This window comes from Azolla caroliniana, unplaced genomic scaffold (assembly GCF_043228905.1).
Source record: "Azolla caroliniana isolate FFs.n. ecotype wild unplaced genomic scaffold, voAzoCaro1.0.p SCAF_4, whole genome shotgun sequence".
Taxonomy (NCBI): domain Eukaryota; kingdom Viridiplantae; phylum Streptophyta; class Polypodiopsida; order Salviniales; family Salviniaceae; genus Azolla; species Azolla caroliniana.
Genome location: NW_028230439.1, coordinates 3,139,119 through 3,160,004, shown reverse-complemented (window position 1 = coordinate 3,160,004; position 20,886 = coordinate 3,139,119). Strand labels below are relative to the sequence as shown.

The following is a 20,886-nucleotide window of genomic DNA, read 5'->3' as shown; positions in this document are numbered from 1 at the left end:
TTATATCATTCTCTTCTGGCCATTTATAATATAATAACTAGAGACTTGTGGATGTTAATAATCTTTCATAGTGATCAATATTAGAGAGCCCTAAGTTTGATCTTTGCCATAAGATTGCTCTTGATCCCCTAGATCTTATGCGTCACGTGGAGGTTAATAATCTCTCTCTTTCTTTGATATTCGTGTATATACAAAAAATATTATTGTAATAGGACTTGATTGGAAGATAAACCCCCTTAACTTGTGGTCTCTCCTCAACTAATAATATGTTCTTATCTCTATTATATTTCCAATTTTCACCTTTGTTGATATGTACCCTTTAGGAATTACCATGGGGTTTATATTTATGGCCACCCTTAGTTACAAACTTAGAACGAACAAGTGGGGCCTCCATGCTACTGAGAGACAAGGAACGACATCAGGTGTTCAAACCTAGGGAACCGATAATGGAGGTTGGATACTAGAGTTGGTTGTTCATATGTGGGTGGTCCTCCTATGGTTGCAACATAATGCATATGTACATATATTGTCCATAGTACATACATAGATTTACTCGGGGGTATACCATACTATTTAACCAGAGGTAAATTTGTTATAATTTTGAATTTTGTTTTACATAGCTCAATGGCAAAGCACATGGGTTATATCCTATAAGTTTTGGATATATAATCGATGTTTGGGGGAGTACTATATAGTTTATGCTATTTTAACTAAGAGCCTTAAAGCGTGTCTCTTGTTAAAGAGTTTTACAAACTCACATTTCATTAATATGTTTCTTTTTTTTTCAACCATCCTTCATTTAGGTTGGATTCACATTCATCTCTTGATATGGGTCAAAGAAAGTGTTGGCAATGATGTGTTGAAAGCGTATATTAGTATCCACACATAGCTCCATTGATGGGTTAATTTGCCCAACATCATGGTTACCCAATTGCGTAGTTGGAAACTTGCTACATGGTCATATTTTATAAAATCTACAAAGGTGTTGGGTAGGCATTAATTTTGTGGACCCAGAGCGGAAAAAATCGCCTGTTATTCTCAAGTTATTTGCTTCCAACTAAAAAGTGTGGATACAATCTTACATGTAGTCAAAATCAAAATTGTTTTGAGCATCGAAGAACAATGGTGTTGTGTTACCAGTCTCACATTTTCTACTCAAATTATTTGCTTCCACGTGTGAATCCAACGTTGTTGACTCGAATCCATGTTGCACGAACAAGTGTGCATGCGATACCATAAAGTGTTAAAATATGCACGTGAACCCTCATCCATCACTTTCGTCGAGTCTAAATTTTCATTCACAACTATTTTAAAAGGGATAATGTGCTTATTTCATGCTAGTGTTTGTCCTTGGGAGAGCATGCAACATGTTATTGCTATCTACAAAAGTAAACTTGATCGATTTCCACCAACCACGTATAAATAAAAAAGGGAAAAAGGCGTTCCTTCGAGTTTTCCTTTTAGAGTGCTATTTTTTTCAGGAACAAAGCTATTTTATTGAACAAAGAAAACATGATATTGAATTACCATCCAACAAAAATAATATAGCGAGTTTCAAATGTCTTTCTTTTATTGGTCTCAAAGGAGTAGTATCACTTTCACATACTATTTTATGTGTTGTGAGGGGTTTTATCTACTTAGTGACACTCTTATATCTATTTCACAATCTATGTCTAGAGAATCGTGTGCTTACCTCAGTAATCATGATGTTTATTGACGCAAGCTATTGCAATATATAGTTGCATAATGTAGATCATCAAACTGTATGAAATCAAGAGTTTTGTTTGCATATGTTGTTCATTCACGTGCTATTCAAATGTTTATGGCGATCTAGCCCAACTAGCTCAGCCAAGTTGCCTCCACATGCCCTGATACTTTCAAAGCCATTAACCACCCCCTTCGCACTATCCATAATATAAGGGCAAATTTCAAAAATTCATTGAATATAATATATTGCTCTAGCTTTTGGAGCATTAAAAGAAGAACTAAGAATATCGTTTAAATTACATTTTAGAAAGCCCTTCTTCATGAAATTAAAGGTAGATTTTCACTTCATGAAGAATTTGGTTTGCTTCAATGAGACATCCAAACATTTTCATCCAAACACATATGGATTTTGTTCCCACAAGAATGAAAAAAAATTTGCATCATTTATATTTTAGTGCTTAATGCCGATTAAACATATGTTAAGGGAGTTGTGTGATTTTAATATGGCCATTTCGTCATTTCATGAATAATACTCATCTTGGATCTTACTTAATGTGTTCGCCTTTACCTTGATGCCAATGTTGAATAATTAAAGAAGCCTTATATAGCTGGATACACCTCAACGAGATATTGTCATATCATGAATCATGTCATTTAATCGTCCCTTGAATATGACAAACTTGATGTTAAAGGTACACAATATGACGTCTTGAAATACATGTCCTACACCCCTTAGCATTTATAGTCAAACAACCCTCCCATACTAATGAATCCTCTCTCGAGAGGAAGGGAAAACAGTCTAAAAGCTGCGACAAAATAATTTATTCACCTAATATAAGGCCAAGGTTACCCAAACATTATCATTAGCATTTGTTGCTCTTAGATTGTGAAATTAGACCCTCAATGGTATGGTGCATTTTGTTACACATATCATTTATAGTGATATCAATGATTGTAGACCTTACTCGGGTATTATATATTCATGACAAATGGCATGATGCCATCTAGACAATCATTGAGAGATTGTGTTACCTTTAGTTAGAGCTCAAAGAATATGAACTCATTAGGATTAATATATTGTTTAATTATTGTTCAATGGATAGAGCACATGAGGATTAGGTTTATTGAACTTTGTATGGGTTTGTGACATCTAAGAGATAATAGCACAAGAGAGATGGATAAGGAATGACTCAAGTTGTTCCACATCTAAAAGTGCCATACAATGTAGTGTTTGCTATGTTGTAGTTGATGGGTGAGCTCATACATGACACATCCCCCCCCCCTTCCTTCACTTGATTATGAAAATTAGACCTACGATTAGGAAATCGGAGAGGAGGTTATAGACCCCATTTTTTTGTGCCACATCAACATGGATATCCTTGTGGACACACTTGAGTCTAAGCAAAGCCAAGGGATACATGCGAAAATCAAGCCGAGTCCGAGGCACAAACTTTGGTCGCGAGTCCCATGGTCAGAATGAACAAATACTTTTGTAGAGTTAGTGAGCATGAAGTTGGGTTTCATCGTCTCCTTAGTCCTAAGGGGGGGGCGGGGGAGTATTTCAAAGGATGGACATCTTGGGCGATTTCACACTCGGGGAGGGATATTAATGCATATAAATGGATACCACGATTTTTAAAATCCATACATACATACACAGATACATAACCTACATACAATACACACATACGTATTATACATACACAGATAACCTACATACAATACACACATACGTATTATACATACACAGATAACCTACATACAATACACACATACGTATCATACCTACATACACAGATAACCTACATACAATACACACATACGTATTATACATACACAGATAACCTACATACAATACACACATACGTATCATACCTACATACGCAGGTAACAAATACATGCATACATAACATACATACACACACACACATACCATACATAACCCATATCCATACATACATGCATAAAATAACATACATCCCTATATCCATACATACATGCACACATAACATACATACATGGATACGCCATATATACTACCTATGTCCATACATAGATGCATACATGCATACATAAATAGATACGCCATACATACTAACCTATATCCATACATACATGCATACATAACGTACATAGATAGATACGGCATACATATTACCTATATCCATACATACATGCATACATAAATACACACAGACGCCATACATACATGCATGCATACATTCTGTATATACATACATACATGCATGCATACATTCTGTATATACATACATGCATGCATGCATGCATATATACATACTATACATACTAGGTCTACCTATATCCATCCATCCATACATAAATAAATACAGACGCCATACATACATGCATGCATACAGACATACTATACATACTACGGTCTACCTATATCCATACATACATAAATACATACAGACGCCATACATGCATGCATACATACATACTATACATATTATACATACTAACTATATCCATACATACATACATACATACATACATGCATACATACAACATACATACTATACATACTAACTATATCCATACATACATAAATACATACAGAGGCCATACATACATACATTACATACGTGAAGACAAAACACGGAGAAAAAAAAAACGAGCGAATTTAAAAGTATGAAGAAAAAAAAGGAAGAAGAAGAAAATGAAGCAAATCGTGCAGAGAGTATGTATGTGTGTGTGTGTGTGTGTGTGTGTGCCATGAATGTATGTGTGTGTGTTGTATGTATGTGATTTGCTGGTGTATGCCAGCCCTGCACCTCCTCTGCTACCTTGCCTTTACTACCCCACACGTTTCCTCATCTCTCTCTCTCTTCTCTCTCTCTTTTCTCTCTCTCTACCCTGCAAACCAAACCAACAGACACAGACACAAGAAGCTCCAGCTATGGCGTCCGTCCTCCAAGCTCTCAACAATTGACCTGTGACCCTATTATATGCTTTTCCATCACAAGCAAACAGGCGCAGAGAGAAGCTTCTGGAAAAGAACCTCGAAGACAGGAGGGAAGAAAGAAGATGGAGATCTGGAACTGCCGTCCACCCCTGTACCTCCACATGGCCTGCACCTACGCCATTCTTCTATTACTAGCACTAGCAGTGCTCTCTCCATCCATGTCAACAGCGACGCAGGCGGCTAGCCCTGCAGTGTACAGGATTGCCTGCGGAGCCAACGGCAACTTAACCGACTCTCAATCCAGGACATGGATCGGCGATGGAGGCCCTTCCTCCACAGGGAGCTCCTTCCTGAACCTAGGGCAAAGCCAAGACATCAGTGCCAATTCCTCTGCTTCCTACGATCCGAATTCTGCTAATCTCCCTGACACCATACCTTACTCCACAGTCCGCATTTTCACATCTCCGTCTGCATACTCCTTCCCTGTCACGCCTGGTCGCTACTACGTCCGCCTCTACTTCTACCCCCTCTCCTTCAGCACTTCTACCTTCCCCACTCAGAACGCCATTGTCACCGTCAAATCCGACTCCTACGACCTAATGACGAACGTCAGTCTGACAGATCTCATGGCTTCTCTCAACCTCGCCTACGTCTTCAAGGAATACTCCATCAATGTGACAGGTACAGCGTTGACCCTCACCTTCCTGCCTGGGAGTGCAAACGGCGCCTTCGCTATGGTGAATGGGGTGGAGATCATGGCAATGCCGGACGATGTCTTCTCCAGTTCGCTCAGTTTTGTAGGGTTCGGATCTAGCGTTACCTTCCCTGTGGCTAGGATCGCGTTCGAGACCATGTTCCGGTTGAACATGGGAGGCCAAACTGTGCGAGAATCAGAGGACGAGCTCGGCCGGCTATGGTCGACAGATCTTGCTTTCACTGTAGGGGCTGCTTATGGCGTCGCTTCTTCTGTTTCTGGCCCCATCTCCTACGGGAAGCTCCCTAACTATACCGCCCCTGCAGATGTCTACGACTCTGCTCGATTCATGACCAACGACAACAACCTAAACCTGCAGTTCAACCTCTCATGGAGTTTCGAGGTCGACGCCAATTTCACCTACTATGTCCGCCTGCACTTCTGCGAGCTCGTGTACAGCCTGATCAACATGAGGGTCTTCGACATCTACATCGATGGCCAGACTGCTTTCCAAGGCTATGATGTGGTGGCCTTCACAGGCAACAAGCTCATCGCTAATGTCAAGGACTTCGCAGTCCAAAGCTCTACCATGTCCACTCTGACTCTGCAGCTTCACCCTAGCGATGTCAACAGTAGCTACTACAATGCTATCCTCAATGGCCTCGAGATTTACAAGATGAACAACTCGGCCGGGAGCCTGCAAGGCCCCCCTCCTCCCCCCCAAGTCCTGCAAGAACAGAGCCCCTCATCTACTGGCTCCTCCACAGGCCCCTCTCAAAGCAGTAAGATGCCCATCATCGGCGGAGTCGTAGGATCTCTCGCTGCAGTCGCTGCCCTTGTCGTCATCTTCTTCTTTTGTTTCCGGAGAAGGAGAAGCAGTGCTGAAAACAGTCAGAAGAAGCAGGGCAGTTCAAAGGCTCCCTCCTGGATGCCTTTGCCCACTAATGGTGGGAACTCGCATTCTCTCGCCACCAGCAAGCTCTCCACTACGGCTTCTCGGAAGAGTGGCACCGGAAGCTATGCCTCGTCGGCTCCGTCCAACAATTGTAGATACTTCTCTTTCTCTGAAATCCTAGAGATTACTGGCGACTTTGACGAGACCAATGTGGTCGGAGTGGGTGGCTTTGGAAAGGTCTACAAAGGGGTTCTCGAGGATGGAACCACGGAGGTCGCGGTTAAGAGAGGGAACCCTACCTCCGAGCAAGGAGTGCATGAATTCCAAACCGAAATCGAGCTCTTGTCCAAGCTTCGACATAGGCATTTGGTCTCGCTTATCGGCTTTTGTGAAGATCACTCGGAAATGATCCTTGTTTATGATTACATGTCGAATGGACCTCTCCGAGGCCATCTTTATGGAGCTGGATTGCCGGCATTGTCATGGAAACAGAGGCTAGAGATATGCATTGGTGCTGCCCGAGGGTTGCATTATCTTCACACAGGGGCTGCCAACGGTATCATCCATCGAGACGTAAAGACCACGAACATACTTTTGGATGAGAATTTTGTCGCCAAAGTGGCAGATTTCGGTTTATCCAAGACCGGTCCTTCCCTTGAACACACTCATGTTAGCACTGCTGTTAAGGGTAGTTTCGGTTACTTAGATCCAGAGTATTTCCGGAGGCAACAACTGACTGAGAAATCTGATGTGTACTCTTTTGGTGTCGTTCTCCTCGAGGTTCTTCTTGCTCGCCCTGCTATTAACCCTACCCTGCCCAGAGAGCAAGTGAATATGGCTGAATGGGCAATATACCACCAAAAGAAAGGAATCCTCGATCAAATCATCGATCCAAGTCTAAAGGGGCGATTGAACAAAGATTCACTGAAGAAATTTGCAGAAACAGCTGAGAAATGTTTGGCAGAATCGGGGTTAGATCGTCCGGCTATGGGTGATATTCTCTGGAACCTGGAATATGCATTGCAGCTTCATGAAACATCTCCAGAGAAAGACTGGGATAGTAGTAACCCGAAGGTGAAGGAAATCCCGGTGAAGGATGTGCCCGAAGTTGAACTCCCTCCAATGGCTGAGAAGAAAGTGGACAGTAACAGCCACAGTAGTAATACCGGATTTAGTGAGAATTCTGATGAAACCACAGCTAGTGCTGTCTTCTCACAGCTCATTAATACCCAAGGGAGGTAAAATAATACAAGCATCTGAAAACTTATTACTCCAAATCGATCCATTTTATTGTTTTGTTCTCCTTCAAATATGTGCAATTTCAGTTCATATACATTTTCGTTCAGAATTGAAGTAATATGTAGACCAAAGGTGGTGTCTATCTTTGTAACAACCTCAATTCAGACCTTAACAAGTCATACAAATTTATGCTGAGAAAATGTTGGGAGTGGCTCCCTCCACATCTCTAGTATGGCAAGTTATATATACATTTATGTATTATGTATATATATACTTGCAAACCAACTCTGTAGGATATAAAAAAAAAGATGTTACCCCATGATTTTGTTTGTAATCATAAAACATCTGTTTTCTTTTAAGAACAACTTGTGTTTTGTGTTCTCTCCTTCCTCAGTTTAATCTGGATTTCACCGCTAAGTTGATTTAAAAGCTAGCCTAAACTCAATTGTTTTTAACATTGGTTGATACAAACAGGTCATTATATCTAAGTTCATTACAAATAGGTCATTAAATTATATTTTGTTTTTATGTATTTTTGCTTATTCTTGCGTCAAGCTATTTGTTTATACTCCATAGCTTTGGGTAGATCCTTATATTGTTACTGCGACAATTAATTCATATTGTTAGTGCATTATTCCCACTATCATTTTCATTAGAGAAATCAATTTTTCTTTTTTACACTCTGTATGGCTCCGGGGATTTTGACACTGGATAGATATAACTCAGGCAATGATGGCATGCCCTACCTAAGACATGCTAAACCACAATCAATGAGTGTTTAACAGCAACACTCAGTGATGTTACATGAGAACAAGTGAGCAAAGTCTGCCTAGCACATTTGTCCAAATGAAGCCTATTCATAAGACTGCAAGCAATTTCCCATGACACCATCAGAGTTTTTGTTCTTTTAATGAGAGGATAGCTGAAAACATCTACACTGAATTACAACAATAGGCATAACAACAATATATTAATAGACATTACAACAATGTTGGATTCCATTTTACATTCCCCACAAGTGCACCAAATAATAGAGCTTGAATGTTGATCTAACCACTCAGCTCATTACAGATAAAATGCATAAGGATATTACAGAAATCTTCACATAATCTCTGACCAACAGTTGCATCCTGCTATTTGAACGGTTAAAAACATAAACATGAAAGTCGTATATATATTCCCAAATAGATGGTAAATCACTAAGAAAGCAATCATGGCCTAAATAAATGATCATCCATAAAGATTAATAAAAGCTATTCACTCAATTATGAATCAGACATACCAACAAGTAGAGAAATGAACCGACAATTAGATTAATTTAGCAATACAAAAATGTTGCAGGATCATCGGGCAAGTAGCAACCGAAAGGTCCATATAAGAAACAAAAAAAAACCTCACAGTTCCTAAACTGTAAACTCATAAATGCAAGATGGTCGGTCCTATGGGCAGAGTAATATCTAAGCAGCAGCTTTCAGTGCACCAGCTCTCTTCTTGGCTTCTTCAACAATTGACAACTTAATACCCTTTCCTCGGGGTAATGTGATCCAAGGCTTGCTTCCCTTGCCAATAGTGAAGACATTTCCAAGTCGGGTAGCAAATTCCTGCCCGGCTGAATCCTGAACATGCACAATTTCAAAGCTTCCCTTATGTTTCTCTCTGTGCTTGATGACGCCAATCCTTCCCCTGTTGCGACCACCTGTAACCATCACTATATTTCCAAGATCAAACTTGATGAAATCAACGACTTTCCCTGTTTCAACCTCAATTTTGATAGTGTCATTGGCTTTGATAAGGGGATCAGGGTAGCGGATGGTACGCCCATCATAGGTTGTAATGTAGGGGATTCCTTTCTCACCAAAGCATGCAGCCCTTACTTTACAAAGCTTGTACTGAACAAATTACAAATAAAAGACCCTTTAGAAAGCAAGATAAACATTTTCATATAGACATACTATAGAACTGGCAGATTTTATAGATAATACTATGATAGCTTTAGCACAAACATAATATGATGTATGCAGCATTAATGTAAAACGTAATACATGTAAGTACATACCATATCAGAGTCAAAAACTAATATACATATTTATAAACTATACTACGTACTGAACCATAGGCTGCAACCATGAATAAACATGTTCAAATATAAAATTTGTACCTTAGCTTCCTCGAGACTAATCGAGTGCAAAGTGAACCTGCCCTTGTTGTCATACAACAAGCGGAAATTCTCTCCAGTCTTGGCAATGGAGACAACATCTGAAAATCAATCATAATGCAAATTATCAGATCCAGTAGACACCAGCATCACAACAAAAAATGGAAGCTAGTTCGCTACCAGGCAAACAAAAGGCAAATGCCAAGCAATTCTACAAGTAACGTGACCACTAGTTATAATGAGATCTACAAAAGGTTTGGTACATATGATAATAGCATACAAAAAATAGGGACAGACATTACAATGACAGTTGAAGCAATTAAGGTACAGTACTCATCGAATCAAAGCACGCACAGAGCGAACAAACATGTTGCTAATGCAAATCGGACATGTTAAGCACAGTCCACTCACCCATGAATCCGGCAGGATAGCATTTATCAGTGCGAACCTTCCCATCGACGCAAATTAATCTCTGCATGACGATGGCGACAACTTCACGGTAGGTTAAAGCATACTTCAGACGGTTCCTCAGAAGAACAACCAAAGGCAAGCACTCTCTGCTCTTGTGAGGCCCTGGAGATGGCTTTGGTGCCTGAAAGGAAGGAAGGAATTTTTTTTGCTTTTGAATAAACAAATCGACAGAAGGAAATACACATAAGCTACAAGCATTCCCACTCCACTTCAAGTATATTAGCGATATCCTATAATTATAGGCGGAAACTGAAGAACAAGTGAGCCAGGATAGTGTAGGGGTAATAGATCATACGAAAGCTCCTCCGAGCTTGTCAAGCATCCAGTGGCGAGGCGCATTGAGACGTTTCAGATGCTTCTTGAGACCGCGAGCCTGAGCGAAAGACGAAGAAGAGAATCAGAAAACGGCGGGAGTGAAGGAGGAAAACAGACATGGGGGGATGGAGAAGGAAAGATTACCATGACGAAATCAGACTCTTCTTCTTCGTCGTCGTCGTCGTCGTCGTCGTCTGCAGAGAGACCTGGAAAGGAAAGATACAGCTATGGCTTCTGCTCCTTAGTAGAGAGAAGCAGAGAGAGGAAAACCCTAAGCGATCCCTTTGGCCCACCCCCCGTCCATTTCACACTTGGCCATCCAGCCCAAAACCCCCTAGTGTCCACCTAGTACTACGTTATGTGTGTTTTACACATGTTTCGCCCAACAATGTGTTCTGTATGTGTTTATTATGTGTGTCGCCGCGCATGTGTCCACAACTTTTATGTATGTCTCTTCTTATTTGCTTTTATCGACACTCCTACATGTCTTGCACCTATGTTTCTTTGATGCTGCCCCGTTTTGCTCGTTAACTTCAATTTGGTTGTAAGCAGACTGACTGTCGTTGCTTTTGGTCTTCTGCTTGTCTAAACGAGCTTTTTTTCTTCTTCTTCTTCGATGCTCTTCTCCCATCTCTCACTCAGCAAAGAGGATGTCGCACTCAAGTGTCCTCTTCTTATTAGCTCCTCTAGATCTTAAGTTGTTTTGATGAGCAAGCATTGAGCGGCCTGATCGTAATTGGATCAGTGTCCAACCTTATATTTTCCATTCTTTTTGAGTTTGCAATGCATGATTAACATATAATTTCTGAAATGGCTATCTCGTGGATTCTTACATTCGTTGATATTCATCCAAAATGAAACAACAAAAAGAGAGGATTTTTCATTAGTACCATGCTTCGATAACAAATATTACAAATCGAGATACTAATAAAATGAATGATTAGGAAATAAGGTTTTAAGGGTGTTAAACCACTCCAACACCCTCAAGGGAAGGATAAGAGATGAATATAAAATATCATCAGTGTCTCGTAATGTTGAATAATAGAATGTGTTATACCTTGGAAGTTGAGATGAACAAATCCGAGAGAAAAAAGATTTGCCTTGTTGATAGAGTCTTGAAAACATCTTGAGATATTGTGACAAAAGAGGTACCTAGTCCCCTTACATAATCCTAACCTTGTAGGCCCCCATGCCACCACATCATGTTTCATATGTCCTTATGGCTTTGTCATGCATCTTAAGGTAATTGGTTCTCTAGTTATCGTAACCTTAAACCTATTAAATTAACTTTAAATTGGGTTCTTAAGGTTAGGAGCAAAAGAGTAGTGTGCATGACCTCAAAGTGTGATTGATGTATAAGATCAAATCAACATCAAACTCATTGTTTGAGAATCAAACCACAAACTTGATTTTGTACATGACCCACGTTGGAACTACACCATTATGTTGATGTGTTTGAATGTGAAACATACTAACCATGTGAACCTACTATAAATTGAACGCTCTTATATCATGTAGAGAAGTGAGGCTTCACAGTGTGTCGTGACATGTAACTAAATATTGTTTACGCATTAACACTTGTTTATGGATGAGTTTCCTCGTGTGTTATCATTAATACTTATTATTATATTGTTTTTTTCTTATTCTCTTATGTTGATGCCCCATTGGTAAGTTGTGTTTTTGTAGCTTATGGACTCATGTTCAAACCTTACTATATCTTCCATCCTTATAAAGAAACATGTATCATCCGCTCATGTCCTATTTTGTATTGACAACTTATCTTTGTGCAACACTTTGATGGGGTTTCAATGTATGATATTGTCCTCTTGACAAATTTAACGTTTAATCCCACATGTCCATGTGACTTTTCATCTCGCTCCCCTCCCTCCTTTTTCATTGGAAAAACTAATTATATAGATCAATAGCAGATAATGTTATATACCTCACTACATGTAACTTAGTTGTATACAAACTACTTGTATGTCTCCATGTTCTTGCTCTCTTCTTAAACATATCCGCAAGCATATACTAATGCCCTTTATTAACCTAATCAGAATAATAATGGTTTTTTGAAGATGTATACTACCTTTCCTAAGTGAATCAAGCATAAAACGCGATAAAGTTCATAGTCAAATGCATTTGTAAAACTAAATGATCATCATGTGAAGCTTTATGAAGAACGAAACTCTTAAACTTTAGTTTTTTTGGCCAATCATGTGCAAATTGGGAGAGATACCGTGTACACCCTCCACTATTGTGGAAGTTTCAATTTCTTGGTTAGTAACTTTGTTAGAACATTGATACACCCTTGCAATGATGTGCACTCTCTAGCTCTCATATACATGATTAGTCATCATAAGATGACAAGATGAGACTTGTCTTTATAAAGCTGGATAGATGGAATGATCGATTTATATGCTTATTGTGTGTTATAAAATATCCCTTGATTCTGAGAGAGTTGTTGGAAGTGGAGGCATCCCATCGTTGTACGAAAGAACGAGTTGGTTTTACTATGTTGTTACGGGCATGACCATATAATATCCCGTGGTAAGAATTTACCGTAGTATTCTATACACGTGGATAAGTGTGAGGGTTAAACGAGAGTGTAAAGAAGGGGAGGATTACTTTTAATCCTCGGGATTGAGACAACCCATTAGGTCAAGTGTGAACTTGCCTGGGGGCCTTGGGTATCGCTATAAATAAGAGGCCTAGCTACCCTCATTGGAGGATCTTTTGACTACATCGAGACTCTGCTCGTGTGGTGGGTTAACTCTTGTAGCGAGCGCGCTAGCACCAGGTACGACTCGACGCCATGGCGGTGGTATGGGACGCCGATCGAGGCTCGAGTCCGTCTCGATCCCTTCGCTCGGGGGTGGTCGGGTGGATCGACACCCTTCTTTCTCTTTCTCCTTTCTATCTTTCATTTCTTTATCCTTATCTTAAGCTTACTTTAGTACCTAGATCTATAATATATGTGGTAACAATACATGATATAGTCATGCATCACATTACAATGACTGTTCTAATTCATTAGGAGATTGGGTCATTTGGGATTTGGATCTTGTTATGCAATGATCATAGGGAAAGTCATCATTGGATTCACCCAACATAGTTGGGATCCGTCTATTCCTTTTAGTGCTTTGTTTTGTTGGAGCATCTCACTTAACCAATTTATTTTGCCCTAATAATTGGCTCATTGGTTCATACAAATCAAGATTCTGATTATGATAATAGAAAACAAATTTTGAGACAAAATGTAAATCCATATGTTTACTCTTCAATAACAAATCCATTGTAGAAGACACACGTACGAGCGCCCTTGTCATCTTTATTCATGTAGAAAGACCATTGTATGTTTAGGGCACTACAAAAATAACATATCCCAACAAATATAATGAACGAGTCTTGAAGAATATATTATCAAATGCATTGGACATCTACAAGAAAATTTATAAGGTTTGAAGTGCACAAAATGCAAGTTGGTTTACCAACAATAAAATCTAGCCAACAACAATGGTCTTTTACAAAAAGAGTGAGCAAGGTCTTATAACTGAAACATTTCAACTAAAAACTATAAGAGGGTTATGAGAATTGCTTATTATATTCGCTACTTAAATATAGAACATCTTGAAACGACAAAATAAATATTAAAGATTGCTTCATACATTGCCATTGTTAGTATGTGTGTGTTTGTGGATATTTCTTTTGATATGCATTTTATCTACATAGCTAATTATAAACGACACTATCATTAGGAAAGAACAAATTGAATTTCAATACTCAGAAACATTTTTTTGGGAAAAAAAAACTCGAAACATCACATGCATATTTTTTTCCCGTTTTAGACTTCATTTGAGCAGTAAAATGAATCAATACTTTAAATGAGTAAAGAACTATCAAAATGGCTAAGCAAGTACTACATCATTGTAACTGTTGAAAAATGTATAGATATGTTAATTTACTTGGATAATCAAGTTACCATCACATTTACACGATCATGTTGCAGTGGCCCAATCTTCAAATTAACAAATTAAATAATCGAAATGATGGAACCATTGCATGATTTCAAAATAATCTAAAACACAATAATTTATTACGTGGCTAGTGTAAGTCTAAGAGCATTAATTTATTTACTTTTTTGCGATCAATCAAGGCAAAGACATAGAAATGTGAAACTACTCACATTTGTTATCATGCATAGATATCCAATGTACACATTTGCGTATTTACATAATTTCATTGGGGGGGGGGGTAGAACAAGAAGTATTACATTCTTGTTGGAGATTGTTCTCGTTGTAGGGGTGGGGGGGGGTTCCGACATTCAAACTTGTATTAAGTCACGACTTGGTGAGCAATTGACACCATTATCTTATACATTGATCAAATCCCAAACATATATAGTATATATACATAGAGAGAGAGAGAGAGAGAGAGAGAGAGAGAGATGTGTTTGATTTAAGGTACTCAATTTCAAGATCTTAATTCATGCAACATCAACACAAACGCCAATACTAACAAAGAACACCAAAACCTTGAGAGTGCCGGAGTAGGAGCAACACATAAGAGTGACATGCCCAAAATGTAGAGTTAGGGGTGGCACATTGGTTTATATCCTTTTGAGCTTTATATAAGAATAATACATAAAAGAAAAACCAGTTTTGGATGGAGGGTGAAGGAAGAAACATGGAAAACCCAAAAAGCATTCTCACCTCAACAAAACCACGAGTGGAAAAAAAGCACTTGGTAGAAAATAAAAAACAAAAATGCATAAAAAGGAAAAAGAAAAAACAAAAAAAGAATGAAAAGAAAAAACATAAAAAATAAACGAAAAACAAAGAAAAAATAAAAATAAAAAGAAAAAAAGGAAAAAAAGGAAAAAAAGGGAAAAAAGAAAAAAAGAAAAAAAAGAAAGAAAGAAAAAAAAGAAAGAAAGAAAAAAAAGAAAAAAAGAAACTAAAATAAAAAAAAGAAACTAAAATGCGTCAGAAGTAAAAATAAAAAGCAAAACAAGAGTAAAAATACAAATAAATTTTTTTAAAAAAGCGTAAAAAAAGAGGAAAAAAGGTGTAAAAAATATTAAATAAAAAAAGAAAACGAGAAATAAAAATAAAAAGATCCCACTTTTCGAGCTTCCTTGCCGCTCTTCTCTCTCTCTCTCTCTCTCTCTCTCTCTCTCTTCTTTCTGCTTCGTAGCAGTACAGATCAACTATGGCTATATATATAAATTCACACAAATAAATGGCCCCCCCCTTCTCTCTCGCTTCTTATGTATCTTTTTTATGTATGTATGTATATACACATATATATATATATACATATGTGTAGTGTGTTTGTTTTCGATGGTTTTTTTCCATCAAAGGCTTTTTGCCCATCTTCTACATCAACCCTGAACCCTTCTTCCTCACATCAAAGCTTCTCGATCAGGTATGACACAGAAACAAGCTCTACAGACGTCTATCCAGCCCACAACAAAACTTCTGGTCCTCCTTTCCTTTCTGCATTCGGATTTCTTTTGGTTTGTTTATGTATGTATGGGTGTATGTGTGTGTATGTATGTATGGATACCATACATGGATGGATGGTATACATGTAGGTACGGATGTATGGATGTGTATGGATGGCATACATGTAGGTTCGGATGTGTATGGATGGCACACGTGTAGGTATGGATGGATTGACATACATGTATGGATGGTCCCTTTCATCTTGATTCCACAAGTATGTATGTAGTTATATAGGGATGTGTATGGCATCCATGTATGTATGCGGGTATGGATGTCTACATGTGCCTGGATAATTGGACCTACTCTTGATTTCTCCAACTATGAATGTGTATATTATTCACATTCATGTGCGAGAAATGATTCACACTCTCTCGGATTCGTGATTTCTTGACTTGATGCAGCAGAGGAATCAGAAAGCGCGCGCGCACACACACACACACACTTATATATAATATGTATGTGTATATATATATATATAGAGGATTACTTTAAACTAGCTTTCAATGGTTATATATGTATGTATACATATATACATTCATCTATATATCATATGTATGTGTATATATCCATAGAGGATTACTTTAAACTAGCTTTCAATGTGGTAGAAGTGTGAATGCATTGCTGTATGGTGGTGATGATGATTTCTTGACTTGTTGCAGCAGAGGAGTCAGGAAGCATACGGAAGAGATAGTCAGAGAATGAATTTGGTGATGATGGCTATATTGCATTGATGTGTGGTGGGATCCTTACTCCTTGTTTGCACCCTCTTTGTATACTAGTATTGTATTTTCATGGAACAAGGGTACGATGAAGAGCTAGAGAAACTGTTACGGGAGATTCCCAGAGCCACCTCTGGCCCACTCCACCTTGATGAGTCACAGAGTGCCAAGGCTATGCCAAAGGATGAATCGAGAATGATGAAAGTGATAACCCATTTGCCTCACAATTATCAACCTCATCCAACTGCATTCACATCCTCGATCACATTAAAGGATTGTTATGATGACTCCCACAGCCTTATAGCACCTTTGGGTTGTGATTCTCATGATTTTGGTAAAGGGAAGAACAAAAGTGGTTCAAGCTCCAGCTTTGGCAACCTCTTGGATCCTACTAATCTCTTCACCGATTCATCTTATGCATCTCGATTACCCTCTTCTCTTCAGTTTGTTGATTCATTTCCACACAAACCATCAGAGTTATTAGAAAATGAGCTTCCCATAGGGATTGAAAAGATGTCTCTTGCAACGGAGAACCGTCCAATTCAAGATATTCGGTTTCTTCATAGAGGGCAGGTCTCTGTCAATGGTGGACCTGGTTTGATTGATCAAGCTGTAAGTGGGGCTTCTATGACAATGCATCAACAAGTAATGGCGAGCCGAGTTCATTCATCCCCTAATTTATCATACCCATCGGACTTGAAGATGATATATGCACAACAACTCCACGAGGCACATGTACAACAACAATTAGAAGAGAGAATCTATTGTAGACAACGTATCAAGGAAGAGTTTCTACTACGGCAGCAAAAGCTTCAGGAACAACAAGCTCAGTTCTATGCTAGCTTACATAACCCATCTGGACCTCCCTCGTATACAAGGAGTTACTCTGGATCTCAGCTTGGGAAGGTTTCTAATACATTTGACCTCCTTCAACCTCAGGCTTCTTCGAAGAACACTCTTAGTGGTATATTTGCATCAGATGATCTTCAAACCACCACCCAAGAGAGGTGGGCGAATCAGATTATGTTATCACAAGAAGTTCCTCAGGCATCATTGGATATATGCCAATATTTTCTGCATGGATTTTGCTCCAGAGGAGATTTATGCCCATTCCCTCATTCTCAGAGTAGTGCTATCTTGATGAACAATAGTTTGATGGCATCGGATACAAATATCTCTCGATCTCGGAGGGGACCCCGGAATATCCAATCTGCCTCTGCACTAGTCTTGCCACCTCCAAAGACAAAGAGTGTATTGGTGAATGATCATTTGGATGTACATATCCTGCCTAATCAGTTGAGTAGCGGTATCCATGGAGGTGGCAGTATGTGGAAGGGAATCAGTCCAGAAGTTCTTGTTTCTCAACATCAGCTGAATTCATCTCCGCCTCCTCCCCCCAAATACACCTCCTTGAAGGAAGTTGAGGGGCACATATATGGAATTGCAAAAGACCAACATGGGTGTCGTTTCTTACAAAAGAAATTCGAAGAAGGGTTGTTTGAGGATGTACAAAAGATTTTCCTGGAGATTATTGATCATGTTACAGAGCTTATGATTGATCCATTTGGCAATTATCTCATTCAGAAGCTTCTTGAGGTTTGTGATGAAGTTCAGCGCATGGAGATTTTGTGCAGAGTTACTGGGAATGGCCAACTCGTGACAATTTCCCTCAACATGCATGGGTATATAAAAGGCTCAATTGTAGACTTTCTTTTCACATTTGTTTATATGGAGATTCATTACACCACTTCAAATGATTACTACTTCGAATGAACATATTAATTTGTGATGAACAGGACGCGTGCGGTTCAAAAACTCATTGAGACACTAAAGACTCCAGAGCAGATTGGATTAGCTATCTCATCATTAAGGCACGGAGCTGTAACATTGATAAAGGATCTGAATGGTAATCACGTTGTGCAACGTTGTTTGCAACGCTTAAGTACAGAAGATAGCCAGGTACAAGTAATTCAGATTTTTGACAATCAAAGCATTTCTTTGAAGATTCTTTTCAAGTTTTTAATTTATGTTTAAAAGTTTTCTTCCAGTTCATATTTGATGCAGCCACAAGTCATTGTGTTGAAATCGCCACGCATAGACATGGATGCTGTGTACTTCAACGTTGTGTTGATTTTTCGACTGGGCAACAACGTGAACGTTTAGTAGCAGAAATTGCTGCCAATGCATTGGTCCTCTCACAAGATCCTTTTGGGTAAACATATCCGTTTTTTTATATGATCAATGCTTTTAAAAGGGACAAGATGTTCTATAGTTTCCACTTAGCTAGCAGCAATCTGTTGTTTTGAAAAAGCATAGGTTGAATATATGTAAAGCCTGAAGATGTTAGGCAATGTAATCTGTCACCCTCCTATTTTATTCAATCCCTCTTTATGAAGCTCACATGATGTTTATAGTTATTCTCAATATTGATTGCTTGTTGCTGTTGTTTTCTTTATGAAATCCTTTCTCTCTCTTCTCTCTCTTACACCGTCTTATTCATTAGTTTGTGAAGGTTAATTTATAGTGATGTTTAAAAACAAGAAGCAATACTAATCATTACGGTTTTTGGCATGCACATTGTTCCCCTATTTCTCTTAAAGATTTAATGCTTTCAGTTTGCCAGGCCTTAATCTTTTCTACGCCTGACCTGTTTTATCTTAGAAGATATATTGGTTTTGGTTTTGGTTTTTGGCAGGAACTACGTTGTGCAGTATATTCTGGATTTGGGATTGACATGGGCTGTCACGGAGGTGATAGTTCGATTGGATGGGAATTTCGTTCATCTCGCAATGCAGAAGTTCAGTAGCAATGTGGTTGAGAAATGCTTGAAGTTGGGTGGGGAAGAAAGCAAGGGGAATATCATTCGAGAGCTTACAAGTAGCAGCCGTCTCTCACAGTTGCTACAGGATCCGTTTGCAAACTATGTGGTGCAATCTGCCTTAACGGTTGCTAAGGTGAAGTATGGTGTAATAACATCATTATATGTTTAGGGTTTTAGGTTAATTCTAAAACCAAATTTCATATTGAGTTTGTCATTGTTTTCAACTGTTTTTGTGGTATTTATTCCATGTCCGTAATAGCTAATTGATGACTAGATTGCCAGAGATGTAAAAGTATTACGTCCATGGACATGTGATGCATCACCTTTATTTATTTTCTTGAATCTTTGATGTCCTGTTTTGCTATATTTTGTGAGGTTTTGAAAGCAATCGAATCCACTTTCGGAAAAAAGACAATAATGACAAAGGCTTCCTTGTTTTTTTGTGCAAAATTGAAAAAGGGGGGGCGGGGTATATGTCCCTTCAATTGCTGGGAAAACTTGTAGTCGAGAGCCATTCATTTCATTGAATTAATTCATTCAATCGTTTGTTTGCGAGGACTCGTGTATCGATTCATTATTTTTTGGTAAATTTTTTTGCAGGGTTCTCTTTACATTGGGTTGGTGGAAGCAATACGACCACACTTGCCGGCTCTTCGGAGTAGCCCGTATGGAAAGCGCATCCTCTCTCGCACCAGTCTAAAGAAATGACTTTTTACCTGAGATGGTTATGGTGCCCCCTTATTTTGAGAAAATGGGGCAATTTTGCGGAATGGAAAACACCAGCTTGTATGTAGTTTTTTTTGTAGTAGTATTTGTTTATTCTCTTGCAAATGTGTACCCGTTTTATGTCTGAGGGTGTATGTAAACAATACTTGTAGCAATGTAAAAGAGGATCAATCACACATGTCTCCCTCAATAGTATCAAAGGTGGTTTGAAAAAAACGTTAATTTTACACTCTTAGCATTCAATTCTCAATGAGGTGGATGGCATGTAATGACATCCAAATGGTGTGTACTAGGCATGAAAATAGAGCCCAGGGCTCTAGGCCAACGAGGATTTGTAATGATTATCAGAAGGATAGTAATTGTAAAGCTTGTCTTATCATCATCGAAAGGCATAGCATGTATAAGTGTTTACTAAAGAGGATAGTTCCTCATAATATAGAAAGGTTTTGAATTTATGAATTCATCTTATTGTGATGCTAATTGTTGAATTACTCTTAAAATGTGAAAGTGGTATTCCCTTGGTTCTTTTGTTTATGTTTGTCATTATTTGAAGTAAATATTATTTTAGTGATATCTTAATGATAGCATTGAAGGTCTATAATTATTTAGGGCATAAAATATTTGGTATTTTTTTTGTTGCACAAAATATAAATGGGCTCATTAGATGACTAATCAATTGTAATTTGTCACCATACGTCCATGCATAGAATGAAC

General features: G+C 38.6%; 3 protein-coding genes across 4 annotated transcripts; 2 read left to right on the top strand and 1 right to left on the bottom strand.

Moving 5' to 3' along the window:
• The first annotated feature begins 4,645 nt into the window (after positions 1-4,645).
• On the top strand, positions 4,646-7,682 carry LOC147864823 (receptor-like protein kinase FERONIA). Its single transcript, XM_087318995.1, has one exon. The coding sequence runs from the start codon at positions 4,756-4,758 to the stop codon at positions 7,462-7,464; it is 2,709 nt and encodes a 902-aa protein (XP_087175121.1). The 5' UTR covers positions 4,646-4,755; the 3' UTR covers positions 7,465-7,682.
• A 1,072-nt stretch (positions 7,683-8,754) lies between these two features.
• Positions 8,755-10,706, bottom strand: LOC147864822 (small ribosomal subunit protein eS4-like). Its single transcript, XM_087318994.1, has 5 exons — positions 10,547-10,706; positions 10,383-10,460; positions 10,028-10,208; positions 9,620-9,717; positions 8,755-9,350 (listed from the first exon to the last, which is right to left on the bottom strand). The coding sequence occupies exons 1-5, from the start codon at positions 10,547-10,549 to the stop codon at positions 8,919-8,921; spliced, it is 792 nt and encodes a 263-aa protein (XP_087175120.1). The 5' UTR covers positions 10,550-10,706; the 3' UTR covers positions 8,755-8,918.
• A 5,004-nt stretch (positions 10,707-15,710) lies between these two features.
• LOC147864821 (uncharacterized) lies at positions 15,711-20,633 on the top strand. Of its 2 annotated transcripts, none has more exons than XM_087318991.1 (6): positions 15,711-15,826; positions 16,566-18,307; positions 18,422-18,584; positions 18,674-18,837; positions 19,321-19,579; positions 20,047-20,633. In XM_087318991.1, exons 2-6 carry the CDS (start codon positions 16,698-16,700, stop codon positions 20,152-20,154), a joined length of 2,304 nt encoding a protein of 767 aa, XP_087175117.1. In that variant the 5' UTR covers positions 15,711-15,826; positions 16,566-16,697; the 3' UTR covers positions 20,155-20,633. The 2 variants fall into 2 exon arrangements, with proteins under 2 accessions (XP_087175117.1, XP_087175118.1); XM_087318992.1 differs by having other exon boundaries at positions 15,732-15,826; positions 16,569-18,307.
• The last annotated feature ends 253 nt before the right edge of the window (positions 20,634-20,886 follow it).

What these genes read in the sequence shown, in the direction of transcription:
- LOC147864823 (XM_087318995.1), top strand. Translation starts at nt 4,756, where the DNA reads ATGGAGATCTGGAACTGCCGTCCACCCCTGTACCTCCACATGGCCTGC.
- LOC147864822 (XM_087318994.1), bottom strand. An exon ending in ACAAGCTCGGAGGAGCTTTC is followed by an intron (nt 10,209 to 10,382) that starts GTATGATCTATT and finishes CCTTCCTTTCAG; the next exon opens with GCACCAAAGCCATCTCCAGG. An exon ending in TTAGTCTCGAGGAAGCTAAG is followed by an intron (nt 9,351 to 9,619) that starts GTACAAATTTTA and finishes TAATTTGTTCAG; the next exon opens with TACAAGCTTTGTAAAGTAAG.
- LOC147864821 (XM_087318991.1), top strand. Translation starts at nt 16,698, where the DNA reads ATGGAACAAGGGTACGATGAAGAGCTAGAGAAACTGTTACGGGAGATT. An exon ending in CTCTCACAAGATCCTTTTGG is followed by an intron (nt 18,838 to 19,320) that starts GTAAACATATCC and finishes GGTTTTTGGCAG; the next exon opens with GAACTACGTTGTGCAGTATA. An exon ending in CTGCCTTAACGGTTGCTAAG is followed by an intron (nt 19,580 to 20,046) that starts GTGAAGTATGGT and finishes ATTTTTTTGCAG; the next exon opens with GGTTCTCTTTACATTGGGTT.